Source organism: Narcine bancroftii, chromosome 12, assembly GCF_036971445.1.
Source record: "Narcine bancroftii isolate sNarBan1 chromosome 12, sNarBan1.hap1, whole genome shotgun sequence".
NCBI lineage: Eukaryota > Metazoa > Chordata > Chondrichthyes > Torpediniformes > Narcinidae > Narcine > Narcine bancroftii.
The window spans coordinates 6,646,893-6,662,939 of NC_091480.1; the positions used below are offsets into that span (position 1 = coordinate 6,646,893).

Consider the following 16,047-nt stretch of genomic DNA (forward strand, 5'->3'; position numbering starts at 1 on the left):
ACTTTCTCCTGGTTTTTGGGATTCCACACAGCTAATATGAAAGCCAAGTGGCCTGTTGTACTGTGAGTGTCTGGAATCCTCAAATGTACAGAATTCTAGGCTTGACTCACAACTTGCTTTTTTTTAATGGTTACTTAAGAGAGATGGCCATCACAGACTGAACCAACATTTAATTGCCCTTCTTGTGTCAATGGAGGATTCCAAACCCCACTAATGCTGCCTGACCCTCTGAGTTCCTCCAGCAGATTGTATTTTACCTCTAATTACCCATCCATAATTGCCATTGAGGAGGTAGTGGGGAGCTGCCTTCTCGAACCACTGCAGTCCAAGTTGTGCGTTCACCCACAAGGCTGTTAGGGAAGGAGTTCCAGGGCTTTGATCCAGCAAGTGAAGGAACGGTGAGATATTCCCGTCAGGATAGGGTGTGGTGTGGAGGGCAACTTTCAGGGGATGGGGTTCCCTACACCTACTCCTCTTGTCCTTCTAGTGGGTAGAAAGGGTGGGGTTGGAAGATTCTTGGTGAGTTGCTGCAGTGCCCCCTGTAAATGGTCCAAACTGCTGAGAGATATGGTTAGTTCCTCACCCATTTTTTGGGTGATGAGGTCTGTTGTGCATCAACTTTGCTTTGATCACGATGAATGCAACTTATAAATAAATCTACTCGCACTATGTTGTGTTTAAGCCGAGAAACATCTTTCTTCATGCCCCTGACTTCCATGTTCGGATTGGGGATTTCGGTCTGGCTTGCAGCGACATCATCGAGACGTCGGACACTTGGAAATCCAAGACCAAAGGACCTTGTGAGTATCGGAGGTGGCAGACTCGTGTTTTCCTGTGGATAGCTCACTTTTCTGTTTGTGTGAGGATTAAACCCCAAAGCAAGAGCAGTTAAACATCTCACAATGCACAGTTAACACACTGTTACAGTGCCAGCCACCTGGGTTCAAAACCAGTGCTGTAAGGGGTTTGTTCATTTTCGCTGCGTGCATATGTTTTCTCCAGGTACTCTGGTTTCCTCCCACCCATCAAAACTTACTGGGGTTGTTGGTTAATTGGGTGGCACTGGCTTGTGGGCCAAAAGGCCCTGCCTGTAACCATGCTGTATATTTAAATTTAAAACTCGTATTTATCTCATTTTCTGTCTTGGAACATTGTGATAATTTAATTTATACTGTTGGTGTTAAGCTGCAGCAAGTAAGAATTCTGGTGCATGTGTACATTGGATATGAAAATTTTAACTCGTACACCTCTGTAATCCCTTCATTTGTAGTCTCTCTCCATTTAGATAATACTTTGCCCTTTGATTCCTTCCTTCTGACCACTACTTTCTTGTCTTTGTCCATCTGCCAAATATCTGCTCAACTGATCTATATCCTGTTGTAGGAGCAGATCTCATCACCCAACAAATGAACTTCCCACACCATGGGTGAGGAACTAACGTACCTCTCTTGTTAGTTCACAATATGTAGATTCTTTGTGAAGTTTGCACATTTTCCCACCCAAACAATGTATCAAACAAGAGACCAGTCATTTCACACTGAAGTGCATAGGAATTTATTTTTGTACAGTGGAGAAATTCTCTAGAATTTAATTTTTTAAAATTTTACTTACAACACAGTAGAAGCTGATTCTAGCCACTTAAACCCTTGCTGCCCAATTACACCCGAAAATAGCCTACAATCCCATACATTTGGGGAAACTAGAGCACCACATAAACATGGAGAGAACATATAAACTCTTTATAGTCAGCACCAAATTCTCTACCCTGGAAGTAGTAAAGGCGAGATCATCCCTAGTTAAATAGGGATATACATTTTTGAAAGAGTGGGACATTCTGGGCTTTGGGGAACTGGAGGAATTGAGCAGATCAGATCAGCCATGACTGTATTGAATTTCATAGTAGACAGGAGCTGAGTGGCCGATTCCTGTTTTTTGGGTGTTGTTTTAGTTCATTTCATTTTGCTGACCTTGTTCTTTGGAAACTCTGTTCACCTCTGACACCATTTTAGTTCCAGAATTGGCACATGATAACTTTCCAAACTCAACTCTCAAGTTCAGCAATTTCAGAAACTTGCTATTTGCAATAACACCACCCATAGAACCACTTCTATTGCTTCAGTTACCATCTCCATTGCTCTACATCTTAACATCTACTTATTTACTACACAGGTGAAGCTGATTCAGGCCATTGAAACTTGTTCTGCCCAATTAACCTTCCAACCCTGTATGTATCGGAAGGGTGAGAGGAAACCAGATCACCTGGAGAAAATCTATGCAGTCTTTGAGCAACCATCTGCTCTTGCGCACTCCTAGGAAGTTTGTGTCATATTTTGAAGTACTTTAGAACATAAGAAATAGGAGCAGGAGTCGGCCATTCAGCCTGTCGAGCCTGATGATGGACTTATCCCCATCTATTCAACCTGATCTTAAATATATTTGCTGAAGTCACCTCCACTACATCAATGGGCAGCAAATTCCACAGATTCACCACCTTCTGGGAAAAGCAGACCCTCCTCATCTCTGTCCTAAATCTACTACCCTGGATCTTGAGGCCGTGTCCCCTAGTTCTGGTCTCCCTCACCAATGGAAACAATGTATCTACCTCAGTCTTATCTAAGCCTTTCATAATTTTATGTTTTCATAGGATCCCCTCTCATTCTTCTAAATTGCAGTGAGTACAGTCCCAGACAACTAATCTCTACTCATTGGTCAACCCTCTGCCCCATCTCTGGAACCAACCTGGTGAACCTCCTCTAAATCTTTCCTCAACTAAGACCAGAACTCTACGCAGTACTCCAGATATGGTCTCACCAGTACCTTGTACAGTTGCAGCATAACCTCCCTGATCTTAAATTCAGTCACTCGAGCAATGAAGGCTTCTTGACAGCCTGCTACACCTGCAAACCAACCTTTTGCGATTCATGCACAAGCAATTCTTCTATGTCCTCTTTCCATCCAGATTCAAAACACACCTCAGGAGTTGGAACCTGTCTGTATGCCTCGCCAGAACAACTAGAAGGCTCCCAATACGATTTTAAGGTACACGTTTATTTTAAAACAGAGCTGTTATTTCATTGCTATTTATAATGCATGCATTTACCTGGTTGACATTCTAACAGCAAGAACTGCTGTCTCACAGTCGCAACAACCCAGGTCCAATCCTGACCTCCAATGCTGACTTTGTGAAGTTTGCACATTCTCCCACCCAAGCACTCCGGTTGCCTCCCACATCCCAGAGACATGCGGGTTAAAACATAGAACAGTACTGCACAGGAACAGGCCCACAAAGCTTGCCCTGAACATGTTGGATTCGTAGAGCAATTGGTCACTGTAAATTTACCTAGAATATGGGAGAGGAGTAGAATCTGGTGGGGAAAGAGTTCAATGGGACCGTGAGGAGAATAAATAGGTGGTTTAGTGTCAGTAAAGACCATGGCACAAGGTGAAACATGAAAATCTGCAGACATTGATTTTGCAGTTAGAAATGCTGGAGGAACCTAGGACTCACAGCGAGACCTGCTAAGTTCCTTCAGCAATTTTGTTTTTATTAAAACATTAACGCCACAGTCCACTATGTTGTGCTAACCTATAGAAACCTACTCCCCAACTCACATCCATAACCCTCTAATTTTCTTACTTATTCTGAGCTGTATTACTTTAGATTTTTACAGTTGGGGTATGAGATTGCAAGATATGTTTTAGGTTGAAGAGATCAAAACACTTAAATGCTTGAAAGATCTGAGAACAGGGCTCAGAGGATGAACATAGGTTGAAGGAATTGGACAACTCGGTGTTGTAATATGTATCTCTCTGCTCTTTCAGTCGGATATGTACAGTGTTGGCATCATTTTACTGGAACTCTTTCATCCATTTGGGACTGTAATGGAAAGGGCAACTGTTATCACAGCACTTCGAGAAGGCCACATCCCAGAGGACTTTGCGCGACAGTGGCCTGTACAGGCCAAATACATCAAGATGCTAACCAGCAAATTTGCCTCCCTCAGGCCAAGTGCAGATGAGATGTTGTCCTGTGAGCTCTTCTGTCCTCTCAAGGTGAGGGTCAAAACCTTGGCGCATTCCATGTTTTTGAATCTCTGCGGCAGGTACTTTGCATTCAGAATGCTTTGCCAACACTCTGAAAACCGTAATCCATTGAGGATGAGCAAATAAAATCTATGTCCTTTCTCAAACCAACACTGTGTTGAGGCTTCAGACTTAGAACATTACAGTACAGGCTCTTTGTCCCACGATGTTGTGCCAACCTATCTATACCTACCTTTTTTAAAAAAAAACAGAAACCCTCCTGACCTCATAATCCTCCATTTTTATTTCATCTACCTGCCTGCCTTAAGAGTTTTTTAAAAAAATATGTTCCAGCCTCCACCATCACCCCGGTAATGTATTCCAGGCACCCACAACTCCTTTTAAAAAAAACTTACCTCTACACTTTCCTTCCTTCATTCAGTACACATGTCCTCTGGTGGTTGTCTCTCCTGCCCTGGGGACAAGGTGCTGGCTGTCCACCCTATCTATGTCTCTCATAATCTTGTAGACCTCTCAAGTCACTTTCCAAACAGCATCAAGAGAGAAATTACCAGGCACATGAGGAAAGGATCCAAGGATGTTTTCAGAACTTTCTTGGAGAAAGTAATAACATCATCTCCCAGTCTCAGGAGTCCCTAGTTCACTCAGTTAGAGAAGGAGCACTGAGAAACCTGAATCCATGTATTGGGAGCATGCAGAACCCCAGGATTACCAACAGACATCTCACTCATGTCCAGATCACTATCCCATCAGCTATATCCTGAGTTCCTGTGAAAAAGGCTGTGATTTCTCATTGACCTCAAGCACCTCAGACGAGCAGAAACATAGCAAGGTCAAACCGTACATGCTGTTGTATAGGATGGCCTTGGAATTTCCACCTAAAATAAGTGATATCCTTTATAAGACACCACCCACCCCCCCAAAAAAAAATCAGGCACTTACTGCTGACCAGTGGATGCCGTTATAAAAACAAATCACAATATTTTAATAAGAAATGATCATTTAAAGGTTTAAATTTTATTTGGATATTTTAAAATAAACCAGTTGGCTCCTGTAAAAGGCCATTTAAAGCCTGTACAGAGTCGACGGCAATCGGACTGGGCGGATGGATCCTGCGGGGGAATGCTGAGACTTTGCAAATAACTAATTGGGCATGCGCTATTGTGTTGAAGATGGTGGCAGTGTTGCAACTTTTTTGTCAAGGTAAAAAATTTTCTTCTTTTTTTCTTTGGCTTGGCTTCGCGGACGAAGATTTATGGAGGGGGTAAAAGTCCACGTCAGCTGCAGGCTCGTTTGTGGCTGACAAGTCCGATGCGGGACAGGCAGACATGGTTGCAGCGGTTGCAGGGGAAAATTGGTTGGTTGGGGTTGGGTGTTGGGTTTTTCCTCCTTTGCCTTTTGTCAGTTTATATAGGATAGCCCCCTCATTTTAAGGTGAAATGTTTACGTTTCATGATCGTCCTATACAACGGTATACAAGTATGTCAAGGCTTGGTTTCTTCCGGACTTATACCACCTACATTAAAAAAAATCATTACGCAAGTTAAAAACAAGGACGTTATTTAAATGTGCTGTGGGCCCATTGAGTTGGCTGTCTAGCTGATAATGTATTCCTTAGTCAATGTCATCATCGGAGCTGAACAGCACAGGAAAAGATCCTTTGGACCACTGGGTCCACACCAAAAAAAATTGGCCAGAATTTTATTGTCGTTTGGATCTTGCTGTGCACAAATTGGGTGCGACATTTTAAAGCAAGCCTTTTTCAATGGCCCTCGACAGACCCCACTGGGGGGGGGCCCACAGCACATTTAAGTAAAAGCCTTTTCACTTCGTGTGACATTTTTTATGTAGTCAGAAGTATGGAGGAAACTAAAACTTGACTGCATTGCAGGGAAAAGGCCCCATAAACTTTGAGCAGAGTCCTGGTTTGGGAGGGGTGGGGCATAGCCAATAAAAGGTTGAGAATGGCTGATTTAAATCAGAAGCACTTGCCTCTTGGGGAATGGGGCAATTTCACATGGATTATTTGGCCAGCTTTTCTCTCGCATGGATTTAATGTCCCTAGAAATTTGAGAGCTCAAAACTATTTACAATGAGAAAATGAGTAAAACACGAAAGTTTGCAGACACTGTGGTTGAAGTAAAAACACAATACTGGCGAAACTCAGTAGGTCAAACAGTGGACTTTATGTAGCAAAGATAAAGATACAGAACCAATATTTCAGGCTTGAGCTCTTCAAGGTAAATGAGAACCTGGACTTGAATTCTAAAAGCTCCATGATGTCTGCATTTTGTTTCACTGGTTTTCTTCTCTTCCTCCTACACACAGGTCACTCCAGAACAGAAATTAGTGACCCAGGAACAAGAAATTAAATGTTTACAACAGAAAGTGGTCGACCAGGAAGAAGAAATCCGACAGCTCAAGGAACAAGTCAAGTTACTGGCCAGGGAGAGGGGAAGCATCCAGAGACCTTCACAATTTCCCAGAGAAATTCTCTAATTTTGCATCCTTGCCACCTAAATTTACTTGAATGCCTTGTATATCATAATGCTGTGCATGGTTTGAATGTATGGGTTTATTTAACTGAACTGATGTGATGGATTAAAAATCAAAATGATTGATTAGTCAAATTTATAGTTATCTGATTGTACAAGTACAACCTGACAAATCAGCATTCTCCGATCCTCTGTGGAAAACATGCTGACACACAACCAGACATGACACACATAAACAATACATTTGCAGGACTAGTATTTCATATTTACAAATAAATACATAGATCTTGTTTCATATGTGTCTCAGATGGTTAGTGTGAGTTCCTTTAATTGTTCCTCGAACACTAAATGAAATAATAAACTTGAAGATTGTGTCTTCAAATCCCACTCCAGAGATTTGAGCAAAGTCAAGTGTTTTAATAAATGCAGAGTTACTTTATGTGATAGTAAAATTCTTGCATTGAATATGTCTTATAAATTAACATCAGCTGTGCACTCACCTCCAGTCAGGTGACAGGTCTAAGCCTTACTGCAAAGGCAAACACTACATCTTGGTCAACACTGCAGGAAGGAGAAGACAGTCTACTGGAAGAACTCCGCTGGTCAAGCAGAGTCAGTGGGAGAAAAGAATTGTTGACGTTTTGGGTCGGGGTCCTTCCTTGCGATAGGATGCTCCATGACCCCCTGAGTTTCTCCAGCAGACTGTTTTCAAATCAGTCCAGAAAGGTAGCATGTCAAAGGTGCCATCTTGCAGACAAAATACTTGATGGATTGGAGACTGATGCCCATGATGGCTCTGGCCGAGTTCACAACTCTCTCGTTTTTTTCCTTCCTGTCCTGTGCATTTGGTACTTCCATATGAGACAGTGATGCCTCAAGTGAAAATGCCCTCTATGGTTCATCTGTAGAAATTTGCAAGTTTCTTTGGTGACATACCAAATTTCTTCAGAAGTAAAACACGAAAATCTACAGATACCATGGTTGAAGTATAAAAAAACCCACAAAGCTGGAGAAACTCAGCTGGTCAGTGTCCTTTATATAGCAAAGGTAAAAATGCATAACCAACGTTTTGGGCTTGACCCTTCATCAAGGTAACTGATGAAACCCTATACGTCGGTTAAGTATTTTTACCTTTAACAACCATATAACATTTACAATACAGAAACAGGCCATCTCGGCACTTCTAGTCCGCACCGATTTATGTGAAACTCCACTAATTCCACCTACCTGCTCCCTGCCCATAACCCTCCTACCCCCTCACATCCATGTACTCATCCAACCTCCTCTTAAATGACAAAATTGACCCTGCAGCAACCACCTTCTTCCGGAAGGTCGTTCCACTCAGCCACCCCTTTTATCTTTGCTCTATAAAGGACACTGTGCTGCTGTGTTTCTCCAGCATTGTGTTTATTTCATTACACTTGCTATATAAAAAGACACTGACCAGCTGAATTTCATCAGCTTTGTGTTTTTATCAAATTTTTTCACATTCCTCACGAAGTACAGCCACTGGTGAGCCTTCTTTGTGATTGCATCAACATGGAGGTCCCAGAGATGTTGACACCCAAGAACTTGAAGTTCTCAACTCTTTCCACTGCTGACCCCTCGATGAGGACTGGTTCGTGTTCTGATTTCCCCTTCATGAGGTCCACAATCAGATCCTTAGTTTTGCTAACTTAGAGTGCAAGGTTGTGTAACCACTCAACCAGATGATCTATCTCCCTCCTGTATGCTTCCTCATAGCAGTCTGTGGTTCTGCCAACAACTATGGTGTCTGCACTTTCCACATCCCAAAGACACGCAGGGAGATTAATAGGCTGTCATATTACCTCTGGCATAGCTGGGTGGCAGGAGAAGTAGCAGTGATTGCTAAGAAGTGAAGGATTATAGGGAATTGAGGAATGTGACAAATAGGATTGATGGCTGACACTTTTACTTTTTTCTACCTTGTCAGAGAATTTAAATTGGAGATCCAGCATGGTAACTTCCAGCCCACAAGCCTGCACTTCCCAATTAAACCCACATGACCAATTAACCTAATAAACCCGTCTCTTTTGAACGTGGGAGAAAACTGGAGCACGCAGAGGAAATCCAGTCACAGGGAGAATGTACAAACTCTTTATAGACCGCAGCAGATTCAAACAAATGAAATTTCAATCATAGCCTTTAAAAATATTTAATGTATTTTAAATAGGTACTTCCTCATATGTAAATATTAATTACAGAAGACTACAGGAGAGGCTTTAGCCATGACACCTACTTGAATTGTTTCAATGCTAGGTTAAAGCATGCCAGATTCTCACAGCATTTCATCCATCGTTGGATGTTAGCTGGGACGCCTGCAAGCTCCGTCGCCTGCAAGGCACCGTACAGCACCACATCAGCTAACGTCAGATCATGTCCCACCACCCAAGGGCTCTTGGCAAGGGCAGAGTTGAGGCAGCGCAGCACCGTTGCTTTCTCCTGTTTGCTTCCTTTTTTGAGTTGGAAGATGGCAATGTCCACCCAGTTATCGATCTGCGTTGCAGTCACTGCATTGTACGTGTGGCCCAGCAGTGCGAAAAGGAAGCGGGCAATGTTTCCCTCGCCTTCGATAGAGCACATGCTCTGGATGTTGAACTTCATCTGAGGTTTGGGTACTGCCAAAACAAGTAATAAGAAAAATAACTCACATGCAGCAGATCCACCCAAGTCAGGTGGGCTAATGCCACACCAAATTGTTCATTGTTATCTAATGGTTACACTGACAAATAGTGGAGCTGACATAAGAACGAAGACTATACCATTCAGCCCTTCATCCTGAAATAGCCCCAATTTCCTTACTATCTAACACTGAGTATATAAGTGGAAGGTCATGTTGTAGTTATACAAGATGTTGGTGAGGCCCCATTTGGACTATCGTGTTCAGTTTTGTCCACTGTGCTACTGGAACTATGTTGTCAAACAGAGGATGTTGCCAGGTCTCGGAGGGCCTGGGCTGAAGGGAGAGGTTGAGCAGGCTGGGGCTTTATTCCATACAGCACAGGAAGAGGAGGGGTAATCTCTTAAGGTATATAAAATCATATCAGGTGAACACTAGGAGCCTTTGGCCCAGAGCAGGGGAATTATTAACCTGAGGAAATAGGTTTAAGGTGAAGGGGAGAGATTTAACAGAAACCTGAACCTTTTTTTGGTTATGGTGCCCCCCCCACCGCCACCTCAAGGACTCTGGTCAAAGTTTATGGGCTCCCTTCCTCGTGAAGCAGTCAAGTTTTGGTTTCTGCTGTACTTCTCCCCAACCGATGACATTAAGAAAACATTTAAAAATATTTATCTTACACAAGGACAGCATGACATCAATTATAAATGCAAGATATGGACTGGTTCAGTATAATTTTTTTTTTACACCAATTATATCTTACCACACGAAAGCTTCACAGATTAAAAGCCAAAATTTCAGAGCTGTGTTTCAGGTGTGGGTCTGAGGAACTTTTCTACATGCCACATGGTTGTGCGTAAATGTGAGACCATTTTGGTAAGAAATCGCAGAAAGATTAACCAGAATAACAGGAGTGGCCTTCACGGGCGACCCAGAGCTCGATCTACTAGGAAATGTCATGGAAGTAAGCGACAAATTGACCAATTATAAAATCTCATTTATAAAAATAGCACTGGCGGTAGCAAAAATAAATGTATCGCAATCACTTGGAAGTCTCCCCTCTACTCAGAGCATGATGGACTGTGGAAATTAACAGCAGTATACCTATGGGGAAGAAATCTCATGCAACTTAAAGAATAAATATGGCACTTTTGTAAAGGTCTGGCAGCTATACCTGGACCACATAGGGGCCCAGATACAGTAATAAAAAGGAACAAAAAAAGGTTTTAAAACTGTTATATATACAAAAACGTCATTTCCCCAACTGTATATACTTAAAATATATATAAGCTCGGATAGTGAACAGATCTGCATATATGGAAGGGAGGGAGGGACTGCTTTGTTTTTGTTTGTTGTGTTTTTGACCAAAAGTTTAATATATTGTATATTTAAAATGTTATTATATATTTTTTGGAAAAAAAATTTAAAAAAAGTTCATTGGCCTCAATAGAAGTTTGTTTGACTAAGAGAATGGATGGCAAACTGGATCTTTTTAAATCTTTTTTTTGGTTGGCAAGAGCAGGGTCCCCACAGGAATCAGGGTCTCCTCTCAATGTATTACAATTTTTAATCAATGACTAGGAAAATGGCACAAAAGTTTGCTGATTTGCTACAAAGGTGTGAAGAGGTCACAAGGAAATTAGAAAGAAATATAGACAGGTGGAGTTCAAATGCAAGGAGATGTGAAATTGTCCATTCTGGCCAACAAAAATAAAAGCAAGGTATGAGAGAGTGTAGCTCTTGAAATGCAACGGGATCTAGGTGTTCGAGAGCACAATTCTCAAAAGGATGACAGGTTGGTATTCAAGTAATTAGGAAAACTCACAGCATGTTGTTTATTGAGAGGGGAAATGAGAACAAAAATAGAGAGATGCATCAAAATTTTTAGTTGCTTTCCAGCAATCCTTTTTCCTCTGATTTCCTCGTTTCCCACTCTTGAATATACTCTGTAGCTGAGCGCCCACAGCCGTTTCAATGTAGCTTTTCCCAAGCCCAGATCTCTAGAGGGCATTTACGCAAACCCATCATGGATCCAAGATGACAGTTAATCTGATTATCCAAATACTACAAGAAACTGCAAGGGGTTGTGTTAGTGGCACAGGCCATAACACAGATTCTCCTCCCCTCCATCAATTCCATCTACAACTTCCACTGCCTTGGAAAAGCAGCTAACATATTAAAAACTCATCCCAGCCCAGCCACACTCCCTTTTCCCACCTCCTGTCAGGAAGAAGATTCACATGTGATACCATCAGATTTGAGGACAATTTCTTTCCCACCTTTATCAGATTGCTGAATGTCCCTCAAAATAGTTACATTGTGCTGCCTCTGCTCTGTATGTACCAAGGGATCTCTCTCTGCAAATCAATCCTGTGTTTTACTTGTTTGTACTATGTACGTCGAGTGGGACTGTTCACCAACCAATCTCTATCACTGGATGCGACAATAAACAAACTTTTAACATTATAGAAATGTTAATATTTCTGTAATGAGCTTCATTTGGCTACAGAATTAATGCAAAATTGTAAACCTCCACAACTCAGTTTTTCAAGCAATCTCCGCAAATGCTCGTATTTTTTCCTCACCGTCCTTCCAAACAAGAGTGAAACCGAGCTGATATTCCTGTCTGGATCGACAAGCGCCTTCATTTCCCAGACAGTTCCAGCACTGGGAGGGAATGTTTTGAATGGAGGAGTGCACGTGCACAGAGGACAGCACCCGGTATCGTTCACACAGCAGCTTGTGCAGGACCAACAGTGGCAGCAGTACCTCAGATGGGTTGGCATTGATGACAATGTCTCTGAGGACACCAGAATTCTAAAGCAAAATGTAATGACATTTGTGAATATTACACAATGCAGATGCAGAACATTGAAACACAAAGCAAGGCCTTTACCCCTTCAGATCAACTGCTGGCACTTTATCCCAAATGAATAGCATCTTAACTCCTTTTTCCTCATCTTTGCTCCATGCACTTTGAAATCATTACGCAATAAAAATACAGAAAGATCAGCCATGAAAATTTAATTGACCCAGCAAAACCTGCTTTTCTGCATTTGATTGTTCCAGAAATACTGGTAGAGGTATGGAACCTTCTTCAGCTTATCTATTGCAGCAACAAGTACAAAGCCTATAACTACATGTAAAAAAACCCTCAGACTACAATTTTAGAAATATTAGTTTGCTACCTCGACCAATTATATATTGGCTATAAAAACAGCAAAAGGTAATAAGTAGAGTACACTGACTGAACCTGCAGTATGATTAGAATCATACTTGTGAACTTGTAATACAGAATAAAAAGTAGAAATATGTTGGGAGATGCCAATCTCTGATTATCAAGGATTTTTTTTTTTAAGAACTACAAAAAAGGGGACTGGTGGGTTATGGAGAGGGAGCAGGAGGTGGGACGAGTGAAGTTCACTAGATGGGCTGTAATGGCCTGTTTCTGTACTGTAAATTGTTATATGGTTACAAATCTTTAATAGGAAAGACAGTAGGATTGTTTGCCAAGTGAAGTTTTAATTGAAGTACTATATTATTAAACTAAACAAGAAATCTACAGATGCTGGTGTCTAGTACAGGAAAACATCTGAGGTCGGCATCCCTCAAGAAGACTTAGCAGCCAAATGGAGATAAAGAAGTAATCTGCATTATTAAAATATACAATAACACCATAGCCAGGGCTATCAAAGTAGATTCAAAGTTTCATAAGAAAAGCATGATTCCTGGTAGGAATGGAAGTGACCTTGGTCCTCTTATTTGGGGAAGGTAAACCGGCCAGAATAGCAGAAAGAGGAGAAAGTTAATGCAGTAACCATGAGAAAATACATACATTCAGGTGGGAGGAATGAAATGATGAAAAATGGCAAAAGAGTAAGGCAAAAAGGTTGCTGTCTGTTCTCCCATGTCTGCATAGAATTCCTTCAGGTGCTCTGGTTTCCTCCCACTCTCCAAAACATACAGGGTTTATAGGTCAATTGGCAATATTTGAACTGCACAGACTCGTAGGTCAGAAGGGCCTGTTATGGCGTTGTATGCCTAGATTTTTTTAAAATCAAAAATGTATCATTTTTGACAATCCTTAGAACCTTACTGCTTAAAATGGTGGAGGTTTGGGATGGTACAGTACCTTGAGTCTCTATGAAGAAACATCCAGAAATAATACTTAAAATGAATGGCATGCGTAATATCCCAGGCATTGCCTAACCCACCTCTGGAAGAGTCACATTAAGCACCTCAAAATTCACAGGACGAGACTGACAGAAAGTCATGCTCAACGCTGAGGGAATTCCAAGAAAATAACTGCCAAAAAAAACCTGAAAGTCACTGACCATTGTGCAAATTCTTCATCGAATTCATATTTAACCACATGCTCATTTATCCCATCAAGTTCAGGTTCGTACTTACCTTTCCCAGTACAGAATCTAAGCTAATTGCAGTCTGATTTGATGGTTCAGAGCAGGCATGGTTGATTTCTGCAACATCTAGGTCAGCATCTGGAGTGAGGACCGTCTTTGAGAGACCATCAACGACAGCCTTCAACTCATACAAACGATTCAGAATATCAGTCTGTCTTGATTCCAAATTCAAGAGCTCTGGAGACTCATTCCCATTCTGAAAACCAAACAATGAATACACGTGTTTATGCCGAGTTGGCTATGTGCTAATTACTTGTCACATTTCCTGACGTCGTGACAGTGTTCCAAAGTTAGCTGCAAATTGAATTGGTGATAATGTTCGACCTTCATAGTCGAAGATGACCATGGCTTCAAAGTCATTGGGTTGAAGTCATGACTTGCGCTTGACTTGGATTAAAGTGAGGGAGAGTTGCGCAGGCCTATCTGGATTAAGTGGCAAGGCAGTCGAGACAGCTGGAGACAGGTCAAGATGCAGTGGATGGCTAGCAGTGTTCTGTGTGTGTCTCACTGTGCCCTCTTAGCGCTCCACGACGCATTGCTGAGAATTGCCTTTCTGCCCGTTGAACCAGTGGTTTCTTCAGCACAGTCCGCCAAATCCAGGCTTCACACACTAGGTAGACAACCCCGGAGTGCTCGCAAGCCTCCCCACCCTTCGTTGGGCATCCTCACCCGCCATTGGGAGATGTTTCCTCTTCCGCCTGCTCCGCCATTGGGATGACCACCTAGTGATGTAATAGTGACACCACTCCCTCACTTGTTTTCGCCCGCTGGCTGAAGCAGTTTCCAGGGTGTGGTATGAGGAGCCAACAAGTGAGAGATTTAGGAGATGAGTGAGGTCCACCATCCCCACCGTAGTGAGGCGCAGCTAACAGCACCAAATGTACTCCCTCTCCTCAGAGCTCCCTCCACACCCCTACTCCTCAGAGCTCCCTCCACACCTTGTCTAAGATTAACCTAGTTTAGCCAGAGCAGACTTGTGTCCCGTTTTTTACCAAAATATTGACTTTTGTCTCGGAGATCTTGCATCCAAACAGGAGAACGGATCTCTGAGCAGGGAAAGACAAAAGCTGTATGCTGGAGAAACCCAGTGGGTGGGAAAGGCCCACAGGAGAAAGGAACCTCAGGATTACATGTAAACCTGACGTTCATATTTCAGGTCGGGAAAGTTGGAAACGCTGAGAGTCCTGGAGACTCGGCCGAGGTGTCTAGTTTCCAGGGCCAAGGCCCCTTGAGTCCGGCTCGGCCCCGTGGAAAATTCCTGGCGCCCGCTTCCCCTCCGGGATCACCCCCAAAACCAAGAGCCCCGCACCTGAGCGTCCACGGCGGGCCCGTGAACGTTGGCCAACTTGTACATGCAGCTGGGCAGCTCCGCCGCGCCTTCGCCCAGGCCGAAAGGCTTCACCCGGTACATCTGCTCCCGCTGACAGACCGCACCGTGAGCGCCGGCCGGAACCCTCAGCAGCCGCTTGGCCCCGCCTTTCCTTCACTTCCTCCCCACCCCTCATTGGCCGGTGGTGGCCCGCGTCGCGATTCCGTTTGGACAATAGGGGTGTCAATCAAATGAATCACGGCATAGATAAAATGATTTAGAATAGAAGTAAACTATATCATCCAGTTTATGTTCATTGAAACTAATATTTTTAGGGATAGGTAAATGATAGTCCCCCGGCCTCTCTCAGGCCTGATGTTGGAGATGGTCTTGGTAGGACTACAAGTCCCAGAGGGCAGTTCGCCGCGACGCGCTGCCGAGTCGTCTTGAAGGCGCCGTGGAGAGCGGAGCGGCTCCGGCTTGGCGCGTGTTCGGCGCCCAGTGGCCTTTGGCCAGAGGGGCGATGGAAGGCTGGTGAGTTGGGCAGCGGGCGGGGCTGGGGCTGGGGCTGGGGCTGGGGCTGGGGCTGGGGCTGGGGCTGGGGCTGGGGCTGGGGCTGGGGCTGGGGCTGGGGCTGGGGCTGGAGCTGGAGCTGGAGTGTCGCAAGAGCCGTTATTGGAATGGCTCCACCTGAAATACATTTGAAAAGATATCAAAACTTTCTTTACAATAGGTTTCTAAAGATGGACAAGACCAACACACATATTTCCATGGAGCAATATCCGATTTGCATCTGTCACAATATTAGAAAAGAAACAAGCCAGCTGATTTTTGGACACATGAACACGATGCACCACTTTGAATTGGATGAATGAATGTCGGGCACATATTGAAGATGTATTCACCAGTTTAAGAATCTGTGCCTCACTCCTGTGCTAACATACCTGTCCATGGCCTCATACACTGGCAAACCAGGGCCATCCGTAAATTGGAGGAGCAACACCTCATATTCCATCTGGATGCTCTCCAACTGCATGACGTTAACGTCGACATACCCGGTTTCTGGTGGACCACACGCCATTCTCTCTTTTTTCCCCATCCCTCTGTTGCCTTTCCTCTCTTGTGTGGGATGATTTTCAG

At 43.3% G+C, this 16,047-nt stretch overlaps 3 protein-coding genes across 4 annotated transcripts in view; 2 read left to right on the plus strand and 1 right to left on the minus strand.

Annotated features, from left to right (window-relative positions):
- Window positions 1-6,674, plus strand: part of eif2ak1 (eukaryotic translation initiation factor 2-alpha kinase 1) — a 31,082-nt gene extending 24,408 nt beyond the window's left edge. Inside the window, 5 exon segments of the mRNA XM_069904856.1 lie at window positions 683-800; window positions 2,960-3,039; window positions 3,823-4,053; window positions 6,373-6,489; window positions 6,491-6,674. Of these exon segments, the coding sequence (XP_069760957.1) occupies window positions 683-800; window positions 2,960-3,039; window positions 3,823-4,053; window positions 6,373-6,489; window positions 6,491-6,574 (630 nt within the window). The 3' untranslated portion in view covers window positions 6,575-6,674.
- Window positions 6,675-8,699: 2,025 nt separating this feature from the next.
- Window positions 8,700-15,077, minus strand: aimp2 (aminoacyl tRNA synthetase complex interacting multifunctional protein 2). 2 transcript variants are annotated; one of them, XM_069906029.1, is made up of 4 exons: window positions 14,908-15,077; window positions 13,588-13,794; window positions 11,763-11,994; window positions 8,700-9,178 (listed from the first exon to the last, which is right to left on the minus strand). In XM_069906029.1, the coding sequence occupies exons 1-4, from the start codon at window positions 15,007-15,009 to the stop codon at window positions 8,796-8,798; spliced, it is 924 nt and encodes a 307-aa protein (XP_069762130.1). In that variant the 5' UTR covers window positions 15,010-15,077; the 3' UTR covers window positions 8,700-8,795. The 2 variants fall into 2 exon arrangements, with proteins under 2 accessions (XP_069762130.1, XP_069762131.1); XM_069906030.1 differs by lacking the exon at window positions 13,588-13,794.
- Window positions 15,078-15,309: 232 nt separating this feature from the next.
- The window catches only part of pms2 (PMS1 homolog 2, mismatch repair system component), a 29,339-nt gene continuing 28,601 nt past the window's right edge, over window positions 15,310-16,047 (plus strand). The window contains exon 1 of the mRNA XM_069906710.1: window positions 15,310-15,441. Within this exon, the coding sequence (XP_069762811.1) occupies window positions 15,431-15,441 (11 nt within the window). The 5' untranslated portion in view covers window positions 15,310-15,430. The remainder of the gene's footprint in view (window positions 15,442-16,047) is intronic.

Coding starts and splice junctions, on each gene's coding strand:
- aimp2 (XM_069906029.1), bottom strand. CDS start 15,009: ATGTACCGGGTGAAGCCTTTCGGCCTGGGCGAAGGCGCGGCGGAGCTG. Junction 13,795..14,907: donor GGCCCGCCGTGGACGCTCAG/GTGCGGGGCTCT, acceptor TTTGGTTTTCAG/AATGGGAATGAGTCTCCAGA. Junction 9,179..11,762: donor CACTCTTGTTTGGAAGGACG/GTGAGGAAAAAA, acceptor TTGTTTTGGCAG/TACCCAAACCTCAGATGAAG.